The sequence below is a fragment of the Atractosteus spatula genome, chromosome 13 (genome assembly GCF_055471065.1).
Source record: "Atractosteus spatula isolate fAtrSpa1 chromosome 13, fAtrSpa1.hap1, whole genome shotgun sequence".
Taxonomy (NCBI): Eukaryota; Metazoa; Chordata; class Actinopteri; order Semionotiformes; family Lepisosteidae; genus Atractosteus; species Atractosteus spatula.
The window spans coordinates 41,329,931-41,357,617 of record NC_142718.1 but is presented as its reverse complement, the minus strand read 5'-3'; the positions used below and the strand labels follow the sequence as shown (position 1 = coordinate 41,357,617).

General features: G+C 44.3%; 1 protein-coding gene across 1 annotated transcript in view; it reads left to right on the top strand.

The window, feature by feature from the left end:
* Positions 1-3,030: 3,030 nt before the first annotated feature.
* The window catches only part of LOC148822450 (activin receptor type-2A), a 52,282-nt gene continuing 27,625 nt past the window's right edge, over positions 3,031-27,687 (top strand). Inside the window, exon 1 of the mRNA XM_088930130.1 lies at positions 3,031-4,788. Coding sequence (XP_088786256.1) covers positions 4,734-4,788 — 55 coding nt within the window. The 5' untranslated portion in view covers positions 3,031-4,733. The remainder of the gene's footprint in view (positions 4,789-27,687) is intronic.

Genomic DNA, 27,687 nt, shown 5'->3' with positions numbered 1-27,687 from the left:
TGGGGAAACATTTGCAGATTTGTTTCCACATGAAAGCTGCTACCTCACATGAAGACGGTTGTTGTCGTTGCTGTTAATGTCAGACCACATGTGGTGCACCATTTAAAAAGTCGTTTTCGTGCAGAAAATGTATGCTCTTTCCGCAAATTCAACATCACCACAGTAACTCTTTTCATAATCGTGATTTGTATTCACCTATTGTATTTCACGCGTAAGTGCGTCGTCCTATTTATGACGGAGCATCTGAGACAGGCGAGAGCAGCTCCGGACATCTCTCTCTCCGATTCTCTCTCAAAATGCTGCTCCTAAAGGAAGGAAAGTGCACAGCAGCTGAAGGTTTATTCAGGACATTTTGTGCTTCGTTTTATTTTATTACTGGTAAAATACTCTCTTCTGCGCAACCTCTGTAGACATTTCATAAAGCGTTGATCCCCTTTGTAGACCCGGCGAGTCTTAAGACCACCCTTTTCAGATCTAAAGAAGATCTAACAGGATTTGGCTACAAGCCAGATCGTCAGCAACAAGAGGCTGTGATATAAAACGTGTTGTAGCACGCCACGGCAGTTAAATGACCGGTCCCTCGACATTAAAACCTTCAAAGCTTCTTTGTAACCGTTTATGCAGTATATAAAAGTCACTTATATCAGATGATATGCTATTCCCAAAGAGAAAATAAAGACAGGCCCGTTGCATATCTACATAGTTAAATGCTTGAAATACGCTGAAAACGTCAACTAAAAAATGCACTTTAAAGTATCAGAGATACAGTACTTTGTCTCAAGTACTTTCTTCCTTTGTTTTCTGACCCGATCCCAAAAAGATTGTCTTCAATGTAAAGATCTTTCAAGAGGTAATTTTATCATTTGAACAATATAACTTTCTCTCTGTCTCAAATGTATTAGGATATATGCCGATAAAGGAATTTGTGCAAAGAAGACAAAAGTATAGAATTTAATATAGCAGAATAAACTACAACATGGTTTTATGAAGGTAAATAGGAATTATTATAGTAAAAATCAAAATTCTGCTGATTTAATATTAATCAGGTATTAAGCAAGGATATCCACGATTCAGAAAATGATTGCAGACGACCCAACAAAACGGTTGTACGGACGTTGATCCATACAAGTTATCATCTATTTGGGGAAAAAATACCATTAAGCGATCAAGAAATGTGTCACAACTTCCAAGTGTAAACAACCTTAGTTTTTACACTTGAATCAACCTAGATGACTGACAGTTTTGAGTCAACATATCACTCAAATTGGTCTGTTCTTTGCTTGAAACCATTATCTGTGGTGCTTCCCATTGACATTTGCTTATTTGAATAAATTAATTTAATCGAAACCTACAGATACCTATTCTCCTTAAAGAGAAAAGTATCACATAAATTGGATGTAACTGCAAGTAACAGATTGTGATCTATAGGTACTTTAAACTTGTAGAGTTTTTTAGAGTAGAGTTTTTCTTGTAGAGTAGAAGAACTTGTACATAATATTCTCCATTTCTTTCATACATAAAGTGTACACAAAATACATGACCTTTTGTGCTTTATTAAAAGGAAAAGGTATTTGCACTAAATAAGATTAAATAAATAAGACTGACCTTTACCAGTTGAACATACAGTATGATTTCTAGTAATAATTTCTCCTCAGGAGTGGAGACCCACTGGCAGAATATCACAGCTCAGCGCTGGGGACCTGTGACAGAGAGGACTCTACACTAACAACAGACTGGAGAAGACTGTAACAGCAGCTATCATCATAGAGGACCGGTGAGACACTGACATTGTACAATTTCAAGTGCTATAAAATATAATGAATTGTATTATAGAATGAGTGAAACGATACAGTACATGTCAGTAGTCCTATACTGTACATTCACCACACAATAAAACACAGTGCTTCAAAGCTCAGTTCATTTAGTATATTACTGTACACTGTATATGTGGAAGACCCTTCTGAAATCTGGCTTCGTGGCAGATCCCAGTGTCCTTTAATGAAGTCCTGCTAAGGCATGTATCCATGTTTGAGCTGGATAATAGTTCTTTCTGTTCGTAAGTCTCGACATGAAACCAACAAGACCCGCTGCACTGAAACGCTTCCTCTGAGCAGCATGTTCAGGTGTGCCAGAGGCAGCACATCTTAAGAAAAGATAATAAACTTTTCCAGGACTGAATCGGAGTGGCCCATTGTAGGATGACAGAAATGAAGTGCCACCTAACCTCTGAACAGAACATTTCTTTTGAAATCTGAACTGTTTGCCTCCATCTTGATTCCTATATAACAAACCCCTTGTGGAGTAATGTGATCATTGAGGGACCAGTTACTGTACTAATAAACAACTGTGGTCATCGGATTGGATGTTGCAGGGCTCTTGAGTTACACCTATGTTGTTTGGAATGTCTTCCAAAACAAAAGACAGCAAGACAAGTCACTGTAGCAGACGCTTTGGGAGACAGAGAGCTGGTTTATTCATTTGTCTCTCCGCCTTGGTAAAAATGTATTTTTGAAAATACATTTCTAAGCTCTATTGCTGCTTTTGAAACATCGTGCAAAACGTGAACATGCCGGTATAAATACACTTCAAAGTGTCTTTCACTGTGGACCAAAGCATGAGATGTGGTAAGAGTATTTCGGGGTAGATTTTGATATGAAACAGAATTTGTTTATTGGAAATCAGTTCTGGCTCTGCTGTACAGGGTTTTGTGACTTTGATAAGACATCTCAGAAAAAAAACGGACTCTCCAAAATGCGCGAAGTCCATGTCATCTCTGGTTATTAATATCAAAATATCGACCAGTATTAAATACCGAAACCGAACACGTGTATGAACAACACAGAAACCTGCGAAGACTGGTTATTCTGTAACTGGCGGGGGGGGGGCACGTTTGCAGGTGTGAAACCATTCCGCAGTCCCAGGGCGTATTAGATTTGGAGGACACGGCGTTAAAAAATGCCCAAGCGCAGGTTTGCAAAAAAGATTCATCGCCCCGTGTGCTGCACACGCCCACGCCTGTGCCAGGACGACGCATGCATCCCGTGTAAGTCCCGTACACTACAGGCAGCAGCGCTGGCTCCACAGCTCAGCCCGTTAATGCCCCTCCGCCGGCCATAGGAAGCGGCGCAAATCAATCACGCCTTCGCGGCGCGCTGCAGAGAGCCTGGGACTTCCAGCGTCCCGACCTGCTCCACACAAGGCGGGTGTCCTGCGTGGGATTGGGCGAGGGAGCGGAGCGGCTGGCGGCTGGCGTGGCTCCCCCTCCCTTTCGATTTGACGTGCTGTGATGTCAGTCAAGGGTATTCGCCGTGCGGGGAGACGGCTCGCCGTCGGAGGGGCCGGGTAGAGATGGAGGAGGAGGAGGAGAGAGGAGAGAGGGGAGGAAAAAAAAAACAAAAACAATTCGTGCCGGCCGCCATCTTGAATCGGGTCTGTTTTCGCTGAATGAGAGAGGCTGCGAAGGAGGCAGGCGAGAGAAGCGAGCCAGCGCCGTCAAGGAGCTCTCTGACAGCTTGGCCGCGGAGGCGAGGTGGCCAGGTGACTGCACGGGTTTTCCTCCGGCGTCGTGGTGGATTTCGCGAGTCTCTGGTGGAGCAGTGAAGTTATTTTGAAGTGCTAGGTTCGGACTTGACACCTCAGATCGGGTACCTACCCACCACAGCAGGCAGGCAGGCAGGCAGGCGAGAGGCAGCAACAGGACTGTGCTGTTTTCCACCACCCCCTCCCAAAACAAACCACCAAGAAAACGGGAATCTCGCCTTTTCGTCCTCGGTGCAATTATGAAGAAGCCTGCGCTTTTGACAAGTCGTTGCCACGCATTTTTACACTCGGCGTTTGGAAACGTGGACTTGAGATCCAAATAGCGAGGATTTTTTTTTTCTTTTCGGGAAGGATCACTCGTGTCGGGGGGATAAAGTGGCTCGTTTTACGGAGACGTTATCGTCGCTGGGAGAATTTTAACCAGTATTAGTACATGTGCATCCACCCTCCCAGCGGCTGAATACAATGTCCATGTGTCGTGATTGAATGCGTTATGAACTCCGCTGATATTATGCAAATCCCAACATGTCACAGAATTCGGACCGATGACTGCCGCCTGTGCGTTCGCTACTGTAGTATTCCTGGAGAAAACTGAAAAACACTACAAGAAAACCTTTTTTAAAACCTTTTTATTGCACATTCTCCAGCTTTCAGTAGGGGATTCGGTGCATGGTCCGTAAGGAAAGGTATTTTGTTGCAAGCAGCAAGCGACGATGTTTTTCTTTTTGATCTGAAGATTTTTAATTTAAAAACAACAACAACTACTACTACTACTGGCATCTGGACTGATCGGTGCCCAGGCGCCTTCGGGTTTGCGGGCATTTGCGAACTGGACACGTGGCGTCTCCGAAATAAGATCATTTTGAAAGAAAAAAAAATGTCAAAAAACATGTTGATGCTCTCAGCCAGTCAAGTGACACATGTCTCTTGAGTTTCAGGACTGTACACGCAAAATTCAGGAGCGGGGCCTGGCCTGGGACTTTGCCAGCGGCAGTTTGTCACAGTAAAATATTTAAGAAATTTCTAATTCCTTGATTTAAGGCTTGGCTTTCATTAAAAATATATATACCGAACAGAAACGCGCACATCTATGACTCAATAAAATAAGACATTTTACGAGTGGGTGCTCATCCTGGGAATTTCGTCGTTTTTAAGGATTTTATTGCAATACCGGATTGGTTCGCGGACTGAAAATGGGAGCAGCGACGAAACTAGCCTTCGCCGTTTTCCTCATCTCCTGTTCCTCAGGTGGGTAGGGGGGTTTCGCTTGCGCCTTGCCCGCGTTTTGGAGAGGGCGACGGAGAGGCGGCCGGGGCGAGAGGAGGTGTGTGTCTGCGCTTTAGCTGTTACTACATTATCTCCCTCCAGCCCAGCTCCGCGATTGAAATTGTCGGCCGCTTGGAAACACGGCAGCTCTCACTGAGGCACTGGTTGTTTTTTTGTTACTCCCTTTGTAGCGTCGCAGAGCTGTAACCTTGAATGTGAGCATGTTACAGTATCAATGCCGAGCAGATCGGAGCAGCCGGAGCACAGTGGCCAATGAAATCGGTGTTTTGAGACTTTATGTGCGGAGATGAAGTTCGCTGTATGTTTTGCCCTGTACCTGTAAACGGGTTTAGTATTGTCTGGCTTAGATTAACCCGGCAATGGAGCATGAAAAATCAATGGCAGTTCGTGATTTCGGAGCGGCACAGCTGACCGTGAAGTGTAAACTGTAAACAGAGGCACACGGGATGGACGTGCCAATCAATCAGTTCATCGCTTACAAACAGGAGACGGGCTGCTTCTTCGTGAATAGTTACTCTGCTGGGGGAAATATCGTCCAGTTGACGTTGTTTAGATGCTTTAGCGGGCCGGAAGCTAAAAACGAAGTAGTCGAATTGCGATTTTTGTATCGTGTGAAGATCTGCGGGTATCAAAGATTATCGCGCACAAATTGAGCTTCTCAAGCGAAACGCTAGGGTTTGAGACGCTACTTAATATCAGTCCACAAATCTGAAATTCCAGTTCTGTACTAAATCTGATTATCTGATTGAGGGGCTTTGTTACAAATTATAACTCAAGGGAAAATGATACGCTTGTGTTCAATACAATTAGATAAAGATAAATTACACGTTGCGCTGCTTAAATTAATTTGGTGATTCGGGCTATGCTGTTATCCAACACATACACGCATTGAACGTTTTGAGTTTTCTGTCGAGAAAAGCACACGGTGTTTCGGAATTTCCTGAATGGCTGCGCTGGTTATATTAAATCACCAGATCGAGGTGCAGTAACGCGGAGCTGTGATGGAGATCTGGGTTTTTTTGAATGAGCAAAAAAAATGGTAAACTGGTGAGAGGTTCCACGTACATTAAGCTGAAAAAAACTGTACATATAACACGGTTTGAAATCCTGTAATTAAAATTTACCTAGTGTGACTTGTGTTTTTACGTCGACGTGTGAGCTATTTAATGTCAATATTTTTAATTACATTTCATGCTCACAAAGAAAATGAGACGCCTGGCCTAGACCAGGGTATTTAATTCCCTGCTGTTGTCTACGTCGCAAATCCCTGTGATGCAGAATAGCTTAACGATATTAAAAAAAAAGGAGTTTCATTCATTTTAAAATCTGTTCAAATGCTGTGGTGTTTGTCTTGGAAGAAATTCGTCGTGTCCGGCGGTACAAGACGATCTTCGTCACGCAGGGAAGGCATTTTGGAGAAGGTCGTGGTTTAGCGGTTTTCGTGCCGCTGGACGCCGCACGCAGTTGTCCCGGTGTGGCCTGGTGCGGAGGTGCTGGCGGAACGGTTTCTTGGGATTTGCACCAGAGCGGTCGGCCAGGCAGTGGCGAAAGGCACGGGTACCCGAGGCGAGACAGGGCAAGATTCGACTCAGCGCTGCTCTGCGATTACCGTTTCATGAAAACTTCACAAAACGCGCTGAAGTTTCAGATGAAGGTGTAGCAATTGCTAAAGGAGTCTCCCATTATGTCTCAACGCCTGTAACAAAAAGCACCTTGGGTTTTTTTTCTATATCCCGCACATGTGTAGCCTCCGTTTTTGGAGGTTGTTCCACGTCTTATCTTCTTCAGGTGCTCTGCGTCTTTGCAAATTCCAAAACAATGTTGAGGGGCGAGCCCGCCATCTCCCGAGCTGGTGGGTGAGCTGATGGGTGACGCGCCGTGGGCCTGTCGGTTTATCTGCCCCGCTGTAAGATGAGATGACCGTGGCACTGGAACCCAGGGCGACAGGGGGTTGCGTTGCAAAGATGGGAGCTGGGTTTGTGCCCGGGGCGGAGTGAACAGCTGTTCATCTGTGAGCTTGCCTGCCTCCACAAGCGCCTTTGCCCGCGAAAGAGGTTGACCGTTTCGTTGGCGAGCTCACCTGCGGGAAATTCACTGTCGCGAACAACGGCAAAGACTGATGTTGCATTTTGTCCAGAATAAACTTTTGACGGCTTTGATTGCTTGTTGCTTTATGCGTTTTTAATATGTGTGTGTGTGTATATATATATACACCTGTATCGTCTTCGCGGCGTTGTAGTAGTGGGACTTCTATCGTTTCAAAAGCGAAGTGTGTCTCGGTCGCCAAGCAAGGGGAGGCCGGTCATGCAAGGAAAGCATTTCTTATCGCGCGGTTGTGTCAAACATCAAACCCGGAGTTTTAGCGTGAGGACTTAAAAAAAAGGTGAACTGATTGTTGTTTGTATTAGGCTCCACGGCCGAAACGTTGTGTTCTCTTTCTTCTTTTTTTCAGCATGGAATAAACCTATTAGTTGTTTGTATTATGTTTATAAAGGCCTGCATCCAAGTGGTTTAAACATTCCTTTATGTCACCATTACCGCTGTCTTGAATTACTTTCACTGCCCTGGAAATCTCCCTCAGCCTACTCGTGCTTGAACTCCGCATATAGGGTACCTCTCCGAAGACGAGCTGTAGGAATATTTAGTTGGAGGTAAGGCAGCCATGAAACCTTCTCGGCCTCAGCTCCCGTCCTCCCTTGTCAAAGCGTGGGTTCAGTTGGTTAGGTGCTGTTGGCGAGAGGCAATCGCAAGCAGAGCCGAAAAAACAAAACAAACCACAACAGTTCAGGCCTTGTCTTGCAGCCCTGCGGCTCTTGTTAAACGGTGCAGGGAGCTCTCCGGAGAGTTCGTCTTTTTGCCAGCAGTGGCAGCAGGTAATTACAGTGTCACAGTATCACCTGTTAGTAACCTCGCACGTTTTGGGAGTGTCGAGCGACAGCAGCGCTTTTGGGTGAGTGTGACTAATGAGCTTTCTAACGCGACCGTGCTCGCTGGCTCTCGGGTTACCTTCCGTCCTGAGCCACACTGTCTTTTGTTCGCGGTCTAATTTTGGCGAAAATCCCTATTTCAGGAGGCTGGGTGGAGGCCGAGATACCTGTAAATCGCACTTGGCTGCAGTCATTTTTAGACAATGTTGCTGTGGAAAGAAATACTCCCGTATTACCCTTTGCTGGCGCAGACGGACTGACAGCTGGGTACTGTGCTCCGACTCGTCTCGGGAACCTGTTCGGACCGCCCCCCTTTTGACTTTTCTTGTACGACTTTATAACATTTTCATCTTTTATATTCAGTTGTACGGTTTTCAAAATACAGAATCTTGCAAAACTGTGTCACAGGGTTGTTAAAAAGTCGGGAAAGTGAAAGCTAGGCAGTGTGCAGTAAACAGGACTTTCACCGGTATTTAAATATAGGTTATGCGTGTTTTCAATTAAGGCTTTTAAGTGTCCTAATCTGTCTTTTAGAGCTGGGTTTGCTCTTGGGCTTTTCCTAGTAACCCTAGGAAGGCTCTTACACCTGTGTTATAAAACCTTTACAAAAAAATCTTACCCTTTTTAGTTAGGTTTTATTTCACTGTTCTGTAGTATTTATATGTTTAGCATCATTTTAGAGTGCTTTGTAGAAATATATGTATATGTTCATACAGACTTGAAGGGAAACTAAATTGTGGAGTGTCGTCAGTCTCAGTATCCCTAGTAATCCAGTATACAATGGTCTCTGAATCAGTTTGTACCCCTGATGAACTGTGGATTCATTTAACATGAAAATACAGGTGTACATTCAGTGCTTTCTGTTGCAAATAAACTTAAGGACTTGTCTGGCTATAATGTGTGTGTAAAAAAGAACATCTGTAAAGAATTTTTTGTTTTTCAAATGTATTTGAAAGGAGCCTTTTAAGAGGCTCTCTAGCTCATTTTTGAAGGGTGTTTGTATCTGTACACTGAGAGAACAAATACAAATAAGAATTCCAATGTACTTGTTACAAATGGCAAATGAACTTTGAACTTGAACTATTTGGCTGTTCAAAGAGACTCATGTTGAATCTCTCCAGTCGCTCCAGTTTGTGCAGTCTTCCCTGCTTTCTTCGGCTCAGATCATACAAATTCTGTTGGAGACTGGCATCCTAACAAGACCACTGATATTGTTGCTCCTTCAAGCATTAGATCATTGTGCATGCCACAGTCTTTGTATTATTAATCTGTTATGAAGTCCGCTTGTGACCATTTTGAGTTGACCAGTGTTTCCTGGTAAGATGTCCTAGTAAAATTTGGAAACCTCAGTTCTAAGAAGCCTTGGGGATGCATCAGAAAGCAGAGTGGATCAATATCTGGTCTGCACTGAAGGAATGCCTTTCTTTTCCTTTTTTAGCCTGCACTCCATCTATCTGTGACGGTTGTGTCACTGGTGTGACGCTCACTTTGTGTTTCTTCCAGACACGTCTTGCTGTCCCCCTTGACTTGCGAGTCAGTCTGTTGCTGTTCATGTTGCCATTAAACTCTGCCTCCGCTTTTGAATTTAAACAATTACAGTAACTGTTCTGTCTTTATGAATTTCAAATAATTGCAGTCAGCAAGATAGCAGTTCCATTTTCTGCGTGTTCTAATTCCATGCATTTAGTGTCCTTCTACTTCATAAATTAAAATGAGTAAATTGAGTAGTTTTATTATAGGTTGCTAAAGCCATATTGTAAGTTTCTTGGCTTTTGTGTGTATATGTAACACCATTTTGGAGGGAGAAAAATAATTTTGCGGTTTAAGTGGAGCTACAGGCATGACTGTTGTCTTATTATTTAAACTGAAATTTATATTCTTTCTTTCATAGATTAATGTAGAAAAGCTGTATGCATGAAAAAAAACTGATGTTTATGGAAAAAAACTGATTCCTGAACACTGCTAAATACTGGGACTGATTCCTGGAGCTGGGTGTGGGGGTTGTGTTCTGCAGCTTGTTATCAGGGACACCCACAGAACCCAGCAGCGGTCAATCCAGAATGGCTGTGTGGAACCGTTTCGTGGTCTCGCTCATCGTGGGCTGGTCTCGCCCATCATGGTCTCGCCCATCGTGGTCTTGCTCATCGTGGGCTCACCCATCATGGGCTCCTCTCGCCCATCGTGGGCTCCTCTCATGAGCTCTCTTGTGGTCTCGCCTATTGTGGGCTCCTGTCATCCATCGTGATCTCGCCCATCGTGGGCTCCTCTCATTCATCGTGGGCTCCTCTTGCTCATCTTGGGCTCCTCTCGCCCATCGTGGTCTTGCTCATCATGGGCTCCTCTCATGAGCTCTCTTGTGGTCTCGCCATGCACATGGCCTGTTATAGTGAACTGGTGGACACTAATGGTACGAAGTTCACCAGAGCAAAGCTTGTGTACTTGCTTTAGCTGAAACGTGCTGCCAAAGGGAAGGCCCAGACTGGTGTGGGGGTATGGAGAGGTGGTGGGGAATGCCGATCTGGCAGCCTCGGAGGTGTTTGGCAGGGTGGTGGAAGGCGGGTACAGGATCTCTGGACTGGCAAGCTGGGGTATTAGTCCCCATCTTCAGAAAGGGTGTGCACAAGCTACAGGAGGCTCACACTACTCAGTCTCCTGGCCAGGACTATACCAGATAGCTGGAGAGGAAATCACATCCATTAGATGAGCAGCTGATTCTGGAGGAATAATGCAGATTTCATCCCAGCCATGGAGCACTCCTGTCCTCTCTGACTTGTTTTGGAACTCCCTCTGTTACACTAATGGTTTTTTCATTCCGAGATTTATAGAGACTTTTGTTGTACCCCCCCGAACATTCAGGCCAGTCAGCAGTAGTCCCTGCCAAAGTGGCATATAAGTTTTGATTTGGCCTTACAGCGGCAGTACTAATCTATTCGCAGCATACTTTGGCAGATGCTCCTGCTGGCTTTGGGGCAGGGATAGAAATACCTTATCCGAAATCAAGGAGTCCCGTCTCGGAGTTGTTTACGTGAGCTGTTGTCTTTATTTTGGTCTAATCCCTTATTTATCCGAAGGAATGATTTGTGCTTCAGTTCTGGGCCGTGTCTGTCCCGGCTGTCTCCCCCGAGGCTGGTGCCAGGAGAGCACTGTAACAGAAACGGCAGGTCGTTAAAGTGCTTTTCTGCCACCGGCCCTCTAGCTGGCGCGCCCCGCTGTTGCACAGATTCAGAAGGTGCCGTTTGACTTGTTCTTGCTCCCAGTTCGATACCTGGTGCTCTGAACACCTATTCTCGGTTTGGAAGATGCTTTCTAGTCTAAAAAAACCGTTCTGAACGAATCCGACGTTGGAAAGCATTAGCATGGCGAGGCATTGTTGTTTCTTGTCCTGATTCAGAGGCAGTGCTGTAGACTGCAGTCCGTACCGTTTGTTCAGCTCTGTACCCTTTTAATTCCATTAACATTGAACTGTCTAGTGCAGCGTTTCAACCTGTTGTGCAGAATCAAAGTCATATAAATCATGTGCCGAAGGTCATTTCCTTGCGGTGCTTCTTATTTGTTCATCTCGGAGTGGCGGGCCCCGTGCTGTTCCACTTCCCGGCGTGACGGAGGGCTTGGGTTGGTACTGCCAGGCTTGTTTTCTCCTCCATTTCTCACGTTACTTTCCCGCTTCCAGAGTCTCTCACATGGCGGGAGACCTGACTGTGTACTATCACAGTCCTGCCATAAACGCGCCACCAGGCTCGGTTTGCCATCTGTGCTACACTGCTTTTGCAGCCTTTTACAGATTTGGTGTTAGAAGTTTTTTTTTTCCCCTTTCATGCTGCAAGAGTTATGCTTGTCACACTCTATTGAAAGCGCCGACAAGAGTGAATTAATAATCAGATCCACAGACAAGCGCCAAACCTGTCTCCACAAGTGCTTTTGCTTTGCTGCTCAGCAGACCCCAGGCTGTCGGCTACACTTAAAAAGAGGCATGCCTTCAGTCTGCAATTTATGTAAATCTTACAGATCCTGACCTTTCTGTTGGTTGGCCTTGGCCCTTTGGGCAGATGGCAGTGCTGCAGTACCCTGAGCTGTTGTGCAGGCATCATTATTGCTTCAGTACTTTTCAAAGACAGAGTGCATATCCAGTACAGCTAATTATCTCATTATAAGGAAAGTTTGGGTGCTTAATGGATGTCTAGTTTTTGTAGGTGTGTGAGAAAGAAAATCGCTACTTTATGTGTTATAAGTCCTTTAGTTGACCTCAATGACATCAGCAACATGACTTGGATGGTTGAAGAAATTTCCAACCAGCCTGCTATTGTTAACCCCTTGCCAATTAAAATAATACCCTCCTTAATCTTAATTGTGTCCATTTAAAGTGACCGAAAAGTATCCTCATTGTAGAAGAAGGAAACACAGTGTTGGAGGAAAGTTCTGTGCTAACAGCAGTGTGTATTATTATCAGTGAGGCAGATTTAGGCAGAGATCAAGACCAAGTGAGGACAGGGCTGTTCACCTGAAGACAGAAATAATCACAGAGGGGAAAAATGGAAAGGCTTTACTGTTGTGTTCATTTAGATTACATCACCAACAGCACAGATTTAGTCATGGAGCAAATACAAGTGAGAGAGCTGCTGTCCAAAATATTTTGTACATCTGATATCGTGAACAGCATAAATTCGTATTCCCTTAAATGTCTACAGGTGTTTCTTGTTTGTGAAGGAATATAGGTGGATACAAAAGTGTCCTAAAAATTACTTTTGTGCTTTTTTTCCAGATCTGTCACAGTCTTCTGTGAAAATCAGACCTGCTACTTATGTTTAACTGTTTGTGTTTATCTGTTATTCTTGGCCTGTTGGCTTGTGCGGGCATGCTGGAAGTGCAGCAGTGCTTGTGTGTACTCGAGCTGAGAGAAGGCTTGATGGCTCATTTTCTATAGAAACCTGACGGCTGTGAGGTCAGGTTCCCAGACGTGTGTCCTTCTCCTTGCTTTTCCGGAGACGGTCTTTGGTATTCTTCCTCCTTTTGCTGTAAACATAGACCCCCTCCCTGTTTGACTCTCGGCTCTGGCCCGGGCTCGGTTCTGCAGCGGTTTTGTTCCCCGGCTGTGTGCGCCTGCGGATATTTGCGGGCCGAGCCTCCGGCGCTCCAGGCTGGCTGTGCAGGGGGAGCGTGTGGCTCTTGGGACACGGCGGCGGCTGGCGCTTGGCCTGGCTTTCCAGTCCTGCTGGGGGAGGTACAGAGGCTCGGAAAGCCTCGTCCCTGAGACACTGGCACCGGACTGCTGGCACACTGGCACCGGGCTGCCAGCACACTGGCACCAGGCTGCCACCACACTGAAGCTGGAAGGAGGTGCCCTGCTGAGGCCCAGCGCTGGTATGACGAAGGTGCTGCAGACAGCAGTGGTTCTGTGCAGGAAACAGGAAAGAGTTCCATGCAGCAAGCGTGTGTTGTTCAGCCAGCAGTCACGATGGGCAGTGCAGCACACAGTAGTGCACCCAGCTCGTCCTTTGCTGCGCTGGCCCAATGCAGTGCTGTTGTGCATTAGTGCTCCTTCTTGCCCTTTCAGACAGGACTGTGGACGGGACACCGACGAGAAGGAATTGAGCTGCTTGTCTGTCCTGAAGGCCTGTAAGGCAGAGTGGTATGAAACTCCCCAGTGCTGTGTTCAGGGTTAGTTTGGTTGAATATCAGTACTTAAATGTTGCGAAGCTGGGAGGTTGGTTTATCGACAGGTGATGTGAAGGGCAATAATGTCTCTGTAATCAAATTGTAAACCAAAGATCTGCTGTTTGTTTGTGTAGAATATCTGTGTTACGCGAGGTGCTAGGTGCATTGAGAGATTTTTTCATATTTGTCATGCCGTGTTACGCCTTTTACATGCATGTGCCACACTGATAAACTGCGATTGTAATTTAGCTTCAGGCTGCTCTGCTGACATGGATTGGTGTATGCTTCGGTGCAATTTGAATTTCAGATTTGTGTCTGAGTGAGTGAAAGCTCCCCACCAAGCATAGTACTAATGCAGCAAGTCGGCCATGGACAACTGGGTGCTGAGAAACAGCTGCCCTTTTAAGCACAAAAGCCAAATCTGCCAAATAAAAGGGATTCTGCTCCTTTAAATGTTAATTTTGGGCAGCATTGTGCTATAAAGCTGAAATTCCCCCCTCGTCTGTCCTGAATTTTAAGTAGTGCTTTAGCAGCTACAATTACTGTACTACCCTGAGTTGTTCTATATTTCAAGTGGTGCTTAAAAATAAAATGTCTGTTAGGTAGCACGTCGGTATACAGTATGTATCCTGTATACATTTTTCCAACACTCTGTGGGTTTAATTGCTCAATACAGTGAGAACTACAGTGTTGGGAAATGATTTGTTGTCTAATTGCTTTCAGTAGCTGTTCAATGTCATCTTTTGTTCTTTTCTTTGTTTGGGGAGTGATGCAAGCAGGCATTGTAAGTATTTAGTATTTCATGTCGGAGAGCATGCTGCAGATTCTTCAGGAAACAGATTTTTAGGAATACCGTTGAAGTACATCCTATTGCAAGGAGAATTTCCTAAGAACAGAGCCACAGGAGGTAAAGATCAGCTGGATTTCCAAAATAAAGGAAACACGGGTGACCTGAAAGAAATAAGCATTTTTTTGTGGCTCTTCATCTTCTTCTGGAGAGCAGCGTGTTCATCTCTGCAGGTGTCTGGTCAGTTGCTGTAGTAGGTCTTGTTCTGTGAGGCAGCTGCTCTCTCTGTGACAGTTCTCCAGCGCACAAGCAGGATTGAAAGACCTGTGGGTGTGAATTTTTCGAGAGGGTGATTCTCCCCGGTGGGACTTCACTCTGGACTCTGACGGGGGACTGACGTGCTAGTCTTCAATCTGACCAGCTGGTGATGAGTGTTCATGGTGTCTGTTCATCTGGGCAAACCATGCCTGATGTTACAGTCTACGCGAGTGACTTTGTAACGTGGTGAATCGTGGTGGTCTCTTGCGTTGATCTTTTCCTGTGAAGCCTGCTATATTTTTTGTTGAGTTTCTTTAAAAAAACGCAAAAGGCTTGTGAGGGCTTTAAAATATTATGCCGTTTTATGTTTTGTAGTCTGCTTTATTTTGAGTTTTGTGTTTCGGTGAGCAGGGTTTGATTGTAAACGGGGAGTCGGCGAAGGTGATGCCCTCACAGCACTCCGAGCTCCGACTGGTAACAATAGTGCGATCCGCATCAAAGGGATCCACGATCCTTCCCTTTTCCAAAAACACATTGTTAAGACGGATCGGCTGGGGTCCATGTAGCTTGAGCGTGCAAGCACTGTGTTTCAGTGATCGAAAGAGGGTGTCGAAGCACAGCTGTCGCCACTGGGATGGAGGTGAAGGAAGGAAATTGAATCCTCATGGACGTACAGTATGATGCACGGTCCTGCAATGCAGATACTGGTAGAATCCAACATTTCCAACTTCTAATGCCCGCTGTGCAATATCCTCTTTGAAAGAAGTCAAAACCTAAAATGCAATTGTTTAGAAATATTTGTGCGCGCTGATGGGAGTTTTCCAAGATGCCCTTGGAGACGAAATTCAGGTATAATTTTAGCCTTGTGTATTTGCCAAATTGAATATCATTGTTTGCAGTGCACAACAATTATAGGAATAACAGCCAGCCTAATAATCGCATCTTGTCTATTATTAACCTAGTAAGACTTCACTCCCTGAGGCGACCAGGTGGCACGGGCAGTAAGCGGCAGGGCAGCGGGGGCATTCTGAACCAGGGGGATCGTGGGGCAGTACAGGCGCCCGCCTTCCGCCCATCTGACCCGTTTGGTCCGAGCAGGTTCTTGATCCAACGACGTCATCTGGCCGGCTGCTTAAAGCAAGCCAGGGTTTCGGCTTCGGCCGCGTGGTTGAGCCGCTGGTTCGAGAGGCCGACTGCCCTCTGAGTGAAGAAGGGCTGCCTGTCCTCGGTGTGTAAACACACTTCCACCTAGTTTCCACCTGCCTCCTCCTCTGGCCTGGGCTATCTGAGCCGCCGCACGTCTGTCGCGTAGCTGTGCTTACACGACCAGCGAGACGTGTCTGCTGAGGCGCTCTGTAAGTAACCGAGTTCCATCTATTCCGAACAAACGGCTCGTCACACATGGGCTGTTTGTTTACAAGCCATGAGAAGGTCCTGACGACGATGACTGCTGGAAGCAGCAAGCATGGATCAACAGCAAAATCACGAGGCACATTCCAGCTGTCCTGACTGAATGAAATCAGTTACATTATTTCAAAGAGGAAAACGTAATGAGTTGCCTGTTTTCATTTTTTATTCGACCAGAAGTGAACGACAATCTTTCTTGATTACTTTTACCGTTCTTGTAATATTCTTTTGAGTAAAAGTTTACTGTGGCCCCTCACAGTTAGAAGCTGTCTTGTGGCATTAGTGCTTTGGCCACCACGTTGTTCGCTCAGTGGCCAGTAGCTTGTATGGAAAAGTGGAGCTAGAGGCAGCTTGTCAGTAACCCCGAGGGAGAGGTGAGTGTCCCCTGTCTGTGTGCAGGACGTGCTGGCCATAATGATCATCAGCTAACATGAGAAGTAGAAAAGAGAAATGGTTGTTGATCAAAAGATTGAGGGGAAGAAACTGAACTGTGCTGATGTGCAGTAAATATTTTCTGAAAGACCCAATCTCTTGCTGTGACAAATGTTTGGGCCTCAGTGAGCTCTGCCCCAGTCTCTGACATGTCTGAGCTGGAATAAAATGCATTGCAGCTGTTGCAAATTCCGTCAGTGCGACTTTAGCGCTTATTCCTGACTTCAGAGTCCTGCAGGTTTTTAGCCAGTTCAGTCTAACACTTCCTCATTTCGCAGTTTAATTCAAAATTTTCCACTGCGGACTGCAGGGAGGAAAGATTATTGATTGGTGGGCGTCTCCTCGTTCCTCGATTCCCTGGTGGATTTTTCCTGCCAATGGACGTGCACTGCATCTGGGAAGAGTGTATTCCAAGGAAGAAATTTTCAATCAAGATGAGCCAGAAAGCCTACATGTCTGACATCACCTGCTTTTCCAGCAGTGTGAAAAATGGGACATCCTGCTGTATGTTTTTGATTTATGAACAGAGATTTAATTTGGCCTCCTGGATTTAAGGACAGAGAGAAGTGTGGATTTACAGAGAAGTAAATTCAGAGAGGGTAAAGCACTTTGACAACAAGTTGCGTTAAGTATCGCTTTGAAGTGTTTATATGTAGGATTTGTTTTGCTTTGGAAGAACTTAAACGTGTTTTCGCTTTTCCTATGTTGAAATCAGGCTTAAAGTCTAAGCTTTGTTCTGTTTAACTTGGCACCTTTTTGCTCTTAAAAGCAGGCTGGATTTTGAAATTCAGTTTTCAATAACACTTTGTATTCATCGACAGAGTATTTTCCTTGTGATTGACAAAACAGCAATAGATTTTATGCAGTTAGTGTTTTTTACCCAGTATCAAGAGGAAAAACACTGTTGGCTAATTAATTAATTGTGTTCTTTCTCTCTACGTATCTTTAAACCCTTTGGCAAATTCTAGGGCTGGCAGTGCCAACAGGCAGGCAGCAAAACAAAGATTTACCAGAGAATCAAAGTGCTTAGCTTGCAGGTCAGATGGAGATTTTTTTTTTAACATCGAACAGAGTTTGAAAGTTTATAAAGGTACAACTGTAGCGTGATGTTGAATCCAGGTGTGTGGCCCCGGACTCCAGTTCTGCAGGACCGGTCTGTGTGCGCCCCCAGCTGTGCTTGGGGATGGGGCCGTGAGAAGACATGGCTGTATAGGCTGGAAGTACAGTACACCACAGGCCCTTTAGATCTGTGTGACAGCCCACAGCTTCTGTGGGTCAAGTCATTATTCTGGTTATCGAACTGTAGGCTGCGGTCGAAGCTGAGCTGCTCTGGACTTCTTACTTTGTGTTGTTTTGTATTGTGAACTGTCTAGGCAGATTCACTGACAGACATACTGCTAAAAGAGTATTTAAAAAAGAAACATTTGCTTATTGACTAAATCCGTATTCAAAATTCAGTTGGTATGAACTGTAAGATCTTATGGTGTTCTCCTTTATGTTAAGGTCAGGCAAGACTATATCGCTGAATTGCACTTCTGGTACCTAAAAGATTTTTTTTCTATATAGAAAATACTGAGCGGCTAAAAGTTTAATAAATCATTGCTATTGATTTTTTTTTTGCTATTAAATTTTAATTAACTACTGTAAGGAACTGTTATTCAGTAGAAGTTAAAACACCGCAGGTGGTATAACACCCCGGACCGTGTTTTTGTTTTTCGCGCTGTGTGTCCGCAGTGCGCGGTGCCGTAGCCCTCGCTCTGCCCTGCCATGAAGGTGTGATGGGAGAGACGGCTTCTTCTTCCCCCAGATGACTGAATTAACGCTGGAGCCATCAGTCTCCGAGCTCGCTGAGCTGCCAGCAAGCTGCTCCGCTGGGGGTGTTTCAGTGGAGCTTTTTCTTCAGCAAGTCCTCTTGTCATAAACTATGAAGACCTAATAGATTTTAGTGTGAGTTTCTTAGTGTTCAGGAGACCTCAAGAAAGCCCTAAGTGTGATTAATGTGCCTTGCAGATGTTGTTTTATGTGCTACAGAGGCTTCCTGCTGTAGACTCCAGTCTAGACAGTCTGGCTGCGCTCTGCTCTTGCTTTGATCCTTGATTAAAACTGGTTGTTGTACATTTATCATGTTCTAGTTTTAAGTCTCCCAAGACTTTTAACCTTGTCTGTTTTTCGGTTGTGCCGACGTTTTTGAAACTGTGAGCGAAGTCTGTAGAGAAGATATCCATGCTGCCTCTGACCATCAGCTGGGCTGATTTGCTTCCATTACTGTGCATTTAAGTCATTTGAGGGGGGAGAGGGCATTTTACCCATCACAGATAATGCATTAAAAATAATAGTCCTACTGGAATTGTGTGTCTGTTTCATGAGGAATGGGTTAGAGGACTGCATTTTACTTGCACTTACAGGAAGATGTAAACTGATTACACCTGGTTGTGTTTTTCATTAAGAGCTGGCTGACCTGTACACACAGCAGAATTCTGCACATGTCTCTTAATATGTTCATAGCTAGTGGATCTGTCCTGTGTGTTTTAAATTGGCCTATGTAATGTTCTGTAGCCGAACTCTTGGAGAAATACACGTGCACCCTTTCTGTTTCATCTCGGCAGACGGTTTGAGTGACGGTTTGTGCTGCAGAGGTGATGGCACAGTAGACTAGGGAGGGACCGGGTTAGATTTACCCTCCACATACACTGGAAACAACCTGGATTGCTAAAACAATGGCTTTTTGCATCCTTGTAAAAAGTCATCACTTCCAGCTGGTGGAGAGGCAAGGGCACTGGTGCCCTTGGCATGTAGAGGCCGAGTTTGTCAAGAGTGCAGTGTGGAAGCCTGGCACTACGTGGTTTAAAATGGGCCGTGCACACTGCTTATTTACTCATCAATGCAGGTTTCTCACTCTTGTGTATTGCTGGTGGGGGAGGAGGCGTGTAAGGGGAGCTTTGCCTGGGGTTTGGTGTTCAGTTTCCAGCCGTCAGCTGTAGCACGATGTCTCTGTTGATCTTGCCCTGCAGGGGCTGGGCAGACTCTGCAACAGTGTGTTGGATGACTACTCCACTTTGGGAGGGATTGATAAGGATATGGCTTTGAACACTTTTCTTGGATTGAAGCTACAGCGGATCAGTTTCCTTTGGATTAATGCAGTGCTTAGATGAGGCGGTTTACTGAAAGGCTGTTTGGCTCTGTCTTGATAAATCACAAGGACATTGCTGAGGGCTTCCTGCAGTTGACCTGTGAGCTGTGCACTGGCCCCGCCGGTGTGGTGTAATGTCTCCTGCATGGTATAGGAAGAGCCAAGGATTTGAAATCAGACTGAAAGCATGCAGAATAAAGGGTCTCTCACTTTCTTTTCATTGATGTTTTTACCATCCGCTACCGATTTTATCCTTTATAGCACACTTCTGTTTTTACATACTTGATCATTTCTTGATTAGAATGTCTGCAAAGATGTCTGTGCATTCATACATTACAACCCTTTTTTTTCAGGGTTTCATCTGGAACATGTCAAAAATATTTGACCACTTTCATAGATGCATATAAAATGCATTACATACCAGTCATTTTATGTTTCATAACTTTGCCCTTTCAAAATGTAGCAGTCCATATAGCCTGTCATTTATTTTACGAAGGATGATTAATGCCATGAGAGCTTTTTCTGTGTAATAAACATGAGGAATGTAAAATATGTGCACCCTATGAAATCCTATTAAAACCCTGCTCTTTTTCATATGTGTGGAATGCAGAAGGCCTGAACCACAGCAGTTCATTTAGAGCCTGAATGCTCAGCCTCTTCGTAAGCTGCAGTGATCACAAACATCATTGAAACAGAGACTGATTGGCTGTTAAACATTCCAGTGCAGATTAAAGGATCAGATTCTGTTGCTGAGTTCTGTTGTTTTAATGTATTTGTGGAAAGACTAGTGCTTTTGTGATAATTCACTTCTTAGTGCTTCAGTAGGACCTAATAAAGTGGATTCTAATGCATCCCTAGACTATAATTTCATCATACAATTGTGCCTTTGATGCTGTGTAAAGAATAAAGTGAACTTTCTGTGGCTGAAGAACTAAACCAGTGGCTAGGATTGAAATAAAACCCTCAAGGCGTCGTATTTTCAGGTAAACAAAGGGGACGGACCTGCGTTACTTGCCAGTACACCCAGTTCTCCTCATTCCGGGGGGACACATTCCTGAATTGTCCATAGATAATGAAAAAAGATCTCCCCTATGCGATATACATACCTGCGTTACTTGCCAGTACACCCAGTTCTCCTCATTCCGGGGGGACACATTCCTGAATTGTCCATAGATAATGAAAAAAGATCTCCCCTATGCGATATACATACCATGGGCATCCCAATACAGATCAACAGACATGCCCCCAGATAACACAAAGAACTTGGGAGGAAATAAATACCGTACTGCGCTGTAGTTACTGCTTTGTTTTGTATTTTCCTGCTGGAAATCCTGAGCAGTGTGAGAAATGACTGCTTGCTGTGCCGTTTCATGTGGAGAAGAGTGTGTCATGCACTTCCAGTCATCAGACTGTGAGGTGGCCAGACTCCGCTCAGCAGACATCAGGACCCTGTGTGCCGGAGTACATGTGCATTCACTGATCCTCAGCGACTTGGGAGTATACTATCGTAACGCAAGGAGGAGAAATTGTGGGACGTCAGTTTTCAAGGATGGATGCAGTAGTGCAAGACAGCGTTAGAACTGCAGTTTTCCTATTCACCAATTACCGTTTAATTACAAAATTATTCATGTAATGCTATTTTAATAATAATTTTATTTTAAAGGGAAAATCTGAAAATGATTTTGGGTTGGAGAAAAGTGATTTCTTGGGAAAAGGTTAAGTTTGAAAATATTTCTTTTGATTCTGACACAATACGAACTTGGAGATGGACCGCAAACAAGGTGTCTGAAGAAGAGACTGGGAAGCAGTTGGGCACACTAAAGAAACAAACCCCACAAGAAGGAAAAGTGAAAAAGGCCGAGCAAGGCAAAGAAAGGATGGGGGTGCCAGAGGGGGCCCTGCGGGACCCCCGCTAAGCGTGTGCCACCCTGGAGAGGACGCTCAGTCTGCTGTTCAGTGATCTCCCAGCCGGCCACGGGACGCATCCTGCACACGGACAACCACTGCTCTCCCGCATATGATCACGCATAGGCGACTTCCCGTGAGCTGTGTCTGGACTGGAGCGGGAGAAGATGGCCAGCTTCTCTCCACGTCTGGAGGATGAAACCGGTTCTGCCTCTTCCCGAGTGCACTGGTCCTCGTGTGTGGAAGACATGGTGCGTGTGCTCTGTTTGGAGAGCTGTGCGGGGTTAGGCCCTGAAACAGCCAGAAGCGTGTTTCTGTAGCGCCGTCCCACGACCCCGGGATCGAGAAGCTGCCTGTTTCCAACACGGGGAATCTCCTTCCGCAAAGGAGGGTTCACTGACTGCTGGGTTTGTCCCCGTTGTAGTCCTGGTCTCCTGGCTCCCGAGAATCGAGCGTGTGAAACAGTGGGATGGGCGTGCTGTTCCTGAAGGAGAGATCGTGTATAAGAGGAAAACGTTGAGGAACATGTAATTTTCCATGTCTGATCGTTTTTTGCATCCGTCTCCAATCTGGGTTTGCCCCTCAAATGGAGTGTGGTAAATTATCCTGATGGCAGTGAACAGTATTATGTGATTATGCCTTATACACATTCCAGCATTTTCAGTCTCTGGTTTGTTTTGTTTGTATCTGTAGTAAACATACACCAAACATTTGTCGCGGTTCAGTAGAAACATCTTAAACTGGCAAGAGCCCTCAATGGAAACTCTAACACGGGTAGAAAAAATACAGCTCAGTGTCCTAAAGCATCAAGTCTGCATTACTGTGTGTGTCTCGTTAGGGCCTCGTACAGCCTCTGCTTAGTTCTGCTCCGGTTTTATTGCTGCTGATGACGTATGTTTCTCTGTGACTGAATGCTCCAGATGACTAAGAATTGTAACTCCACGTTGTCAGCCGTTTCAAAATAATAAAGAATACCAGCGTTGACACAGCGGTTTTAATCGTAAAGGATCGTGATCTTTAACTTTCCCCAGCTTGGACTTTCCCCACGACCCGCGACATGCACCTGGCGCCGTTGGAGTAGAACCAGCCACGGGAGGGCGATCTGCATGTTCTTGCAGTGATTAGACTGCACACAGGCTGTCTCCTGTCCCTCTGACTGTCCCACGCCACAGCGGGACACAGTACCGCTCTCAACTTCCTGCCAGGAAGAGGTCATGTGTTCAGGAGCTGGTCCAGGCTGCAGGAGTGTAGTGCTGTTAGAAATAGAGCAGAACACATAGCGCAGTATGTAATCAGAGCTGCATGAAATGAAAACAATTAAGCGACCTCCTTTAAGCTGGTAGCGTGCAGCAGGCGCTGGAGGTGATGTCTGTGTGTGCTGGTGCAGTATGTCTGCAGCCCAGTGGACTTCTTCACAGTGGACAGTCAAACACCCACCAGAGGCCACAAGTGGAAACTGCATGGAAGGGCAGTGGAAACCGAGAACAGGAGCCCCTTCGTTACCCACAGGGACCTGGGAGTGTGGAGCAAGCTACCCAGCTATTTTATTGAATCTGATACTCTGGATTCTTTCAAGCAGCAGCTGGATGAATTCATCAGATCGATTAGCTAAGAACCACCAAACAGACTAGGTGGGCCAAGTGGCCTCCTCTCCTTTGTTCTTATAAAGCCTTTATGAAGGACCTTTGGGAGGCCTGAATTCAGGAGATATTCCTACAGACAACTACCATTTGACCCTTGTAATAATAGTAAGTAGACAAAGTCTGCTGGTGACAGCGGGGTTGAAATGAATATTTAATGCAAGGCTTTGAGAATATGACACTTTGCACCTGAAAATCGCCTGCCATTACTTTGCTACAGGGCACTGTGAAAATGCAGCTACTGTAAGGAAGAAACAGGACTGTGTCTGGCTTACAATGCATTCTGAATTGTTTCTGCTTCAACAGGAAAGCTAAAACAATGGTAGACTGTTCCAGTAAAACAGAAAGTCAGCATTATTTAGACACTTCATTTGTATTAAAGCTGCAGAGTCTCGCAATGAGCTGTGTTTATGGTAGCCTTCAGCGAGAACAGGGAGTGCAGTCAAGGTGAATGAGCTGTTCTGAAATTTTTATGTTCCGCTTCCATAATCATCTGTATCGTGCAGCTACATTCGTATCAAATCCATGAACATTAAAGGAATTTAATACCTTACTGCATTTTGGCACAAAAGAAGGAATAGTGCAGAAATGCCCTGAAGCCATTTTCAATTTTTCCCTGTCTTAAAGCTGTGGTCCTGTTATGGACAGGTTGATCTTGATACACTTTCTAGAGATTTTCATGCATTTGCCTGTTGTCATTGACATATTACCATAAAATTAAGGTGAATTTCAGGCCTGTTTTCCAAAGGTACTTGCAAGATAGGAAAGTTGCTCATTTGATTTGCTGTGATAATACAATAACACATATTTATACTATGTGATTGGGTTAAAGTATCTGATCTAGTCCTCCAGGGTCTCTCCCCTGGCTTGACAGTGTGGCTTGGAGTAACACAGCGCTCTTTAGTGCACCGTACCAGAGAAAACTCCTGCTGGAATGGCTAAGACCTGTATGACCAGCAGCCTTCAACAAACACTGATGTCCTGTCCAGGTGTAGTCCTGTCCTACCTGTGCCCTACCGCTGTTCCAATAAGGCTCCAGGCAGCCAAAACCTTTACCAGGAATTTTTTGAGTAATCGATGGCTGATTCATTATGATGAGCTTCTTACTGCATCAGGGCTCCTGTGTTCACTGTATTTAGGTATGTTTAATACAGCCTGCTGACATTCTGCACATCCCATGTTTTGTGTTTGCAAGATGCTGTAGTACGTGCTTTTTTTCTGTGTTTAAGTAACTTTTGGTCAGCATTGTGCCAGTGGCATTTCATAACCCAGCAGTGTTTTGGCTTGCAAATCTATGATTACCACCTCTTTCCATCATGTTTGGCTGCAGTACAGCAAATGAGAGCTCGCAGCATTAATGGCAGGAACTCATGGGTAAGTCTGCCAAGTCTAGACTCTGTGGAGTCCGTGTAATTGTCCTGTCAGTCTCTGACGCTGCTGAGGTGAACTTTTTAACATTTATGGTAGGAGGAAAGTCTTTGGATGGTTAAACTTCTGTTTACCCTAACAATGGCAAGTTTTTTTTTAGTTGGTGTTTAGTGAGAACAGTTTTGTTGAAATGTATGTTCAAAATGGCATTTATGCGCATGTATAAGAAATATGCTTTGTCTGATGTTGACAAAGTACCGTGTGCTACAAGAGCTGAAATTGACTAAAAAGCCCTACAAAAATTATGTTTTGTTTGTTTTCAGGTGTATTTATTATTTCTGCTGTGAGTGACTACCTAACAGATAAGGTTGTGTCTGCAAGACAGAGATACGGGGTTCTTTCTGAACGTGTTTGAGATGAACTCGCACAACCTTCGTTTTAACTCCTCCCTTTAACAATTTCACTATGAAAAATTTGTGGAGCTTAGAAATAAAGAAATCTTAGACATGAGGAAAAAAGCTTGTGCTGGCAGGAAGAACAGATAGTTCAATTTGTGACGAATGAAACAGATATACCCGAGTATTACTCTACCTTTTTTTCCCCAGTACTACTGGGAAGTGCATTTAAAACTAAGAACGGGGGGCACTATCTTCACACAAAGAGTGGTAGGAGTATGAAATAAGCTACCAGACATGTTGTTAAAGCAGCTCTGGCCTTTCTCATTTATGCGATGAAGTTTTATAGACAAGTCCATGACACCCTGTGCCAATTAGATGTCATGCACATGCTATTGTGTTACACATTTTATCTCGGGTTTTGTTTTCTTATTATTTTCCATAGCCCTGTGTTACTGCACTTGTTCTGCATGTTTTTTTGCCTGAGGCTCCCTGTGTTTGCATTGAACCTGGCATTGTATCTGGATGGATCTGGGGTCATTTTAGTTTGAAGCGTTTTGTCACTTCTATCAGTCAGGACAAAATGAAAGTGTCCTTAAACTGTTAGGTGAGTCATTTTTTAGCAGGGGAAGAATATATGTCATATTTACATTAGAGGAGTATTTCATTTTCCAGATTAATCCTTTCACGTCTTTCATCTTCTTACACAGAGAAGGGATTATAATATTTTACTTCCATGGAGTATAATATTTAGTTTTGCAGTATCTTGTTTGAGTGCTATACCGTCTGCCAGCTCATCACGCTCTTCTGAAACACCTGAGGTCAGGTTCATGTCCGTAGTGTTTGGTAAATGTGGGGCACAGCTCTAGTGACTTCGACAAAACAAACAAATATCTGTTAACAGTCACCAAGACAACTGAACAGTATATCGCACAAGAACACATTTGTATAAATCAGTACGTTCCAGACCTAGAAACCCAGAATATATCCTTGTAATCTGCAAAGGCTAGAAAACACCTTACCAGGCCATGAAGACCCGCATCCTGAATAATCAATAAATGGATCCTGAACAGAACTAAATTTCCCTTCCTACAACATGAGTTTCCCAAAAGTGTGCGGGAAGCCACCTCCCTATTCTAACAATGCATCACCACACTAGGAGAATGTTTTTAGCTTGAGGATTCCACAGTATGGGAGATAAATGGGACAGCAAGATCTCTATGGTAATGTTCAGCTTACTGAGTGCGACTCTGGTCTCCAAGCCTGAACGGAACAAGGCTCTCTTGCATGACACCAGCTTTGTCTCCACCTCTGTTTCCCTCTCTGCTGGTCTTCATCCCTTGTGTTCTCTGTCTCTGCATTTCTGATGTGTTGATGGCTGTTGAATGTTTATCTGTTATTATGGGTGTAATGTGTAATGATTTACCATGAGATAAATTAACCAGAGTAAGTCTGTGGAAACCCCCTTTGATTATCTGTTTACCTGCATCTTGGCTCACCTGCTGCTAGGCAGACGCCTCAAGTGATAGGTCCAGGCTTTCTGAGTGAGGCCTTGAGCAGTGCAATCAGGATGTCAACTGCACACACAGCTCACTCTGATACCACTTGCTATGGGTGTACACTGTAAAAAAGCCTGAGACATAATACACAAACCAAGCTGTAGTAATAAAACTCAACTGTTGTTGTAATTGTAGAAAACACTAGCTGAGGCTTTGAGCCAACTGTTACTGCTCACAACTTACATGAATTGCAACACCCTGATAGTGTCAAAGACTTCTGCTCTGCCATGTAAGAAAATGTCAAATCGTTATGTTTGAATTAGGCTGAACTGTAAAATATTAAGCCCATTATTACTGTAGGTCACGTAGAATTAATAACTACAAATTTCATCATGATGAATCTTGACACTTGTGGTCATATGCCAAGATCTAACATGAGATTGTTTTTTTGTTACTCTAAGCGCTTGCTCTTAAATTGTTGTTTTGGCTAACCACAATACTAATTCAAACTCAAGATTTTTCTCTTAAACTAGCTTGAGGCATTCTTCTACAATCAGCAGAATGGTTCTTGTTATCGCCTATATGTTGTTATTGTATTTGATTAAACCTTACGGATTACATTTTTAAACTAAAAGATTTACTGTGGAAGCTGAGAGTGTGGCATATTTTTGTAGATAAACTAAAGAGTGTGATGAAATTGGGGCATGTCTAAACACATTAAGGAATCTGTATAACACTTTCATATTATACTCTGTATGTATTTAACAAGTCTATGTACATTGTGCAAGAAGCATTGTGATGCCCTCTGACCTTCCCAAGTCCAAACATAATACAATGCCAAATTGTTTACCTTTCAGTGTGCATCATTTCATATCACGTTTCTCATATCACAACAAGACCCATGCCACAATTGTCAGGAAAGTTTTTTTTATGCTTAAAACAAATAAAGATAAAATGTTATTTTATAGTCTAGTGTCCCAGTGATGCATTATAGAGTTTAAAGCATTTCTAATTGTAATATATAATTGGATTCCAAACCAGTAATGTACTAGCACATTAAAATGCTTTTTCTGAATGCTTTCACTGCAATGTGCTCAACCTTAGATACAGCAGCACACGTTTTCCCTTTCGACAGTGAATGATTGCGATGTACACATGAAGAGTTTTTAAATATTCTGCGTGTGGGAGGCTTGTGAAATCTAGTGAGGTGGTGAACGGTGCCGAGCTTGTATCTACATGCATTTCTGTTTCAGTTGTGAAGGAGAAGAAGATTGTAGTTTTCCCAGTACACATCAGTCAAGGTATTTAGAATCACACTTTCCTTTAAGCTCTGTGGTTTTCACGATGACCTGTGTTGACAGAGTGTATAAGGATGGTAAATTGAACAATCCCAGGACTTGGTTGTTTGTGAAACATGACTCTTTCTTTAGAGAAGACACACCTGCATGGTGGCTGCACTG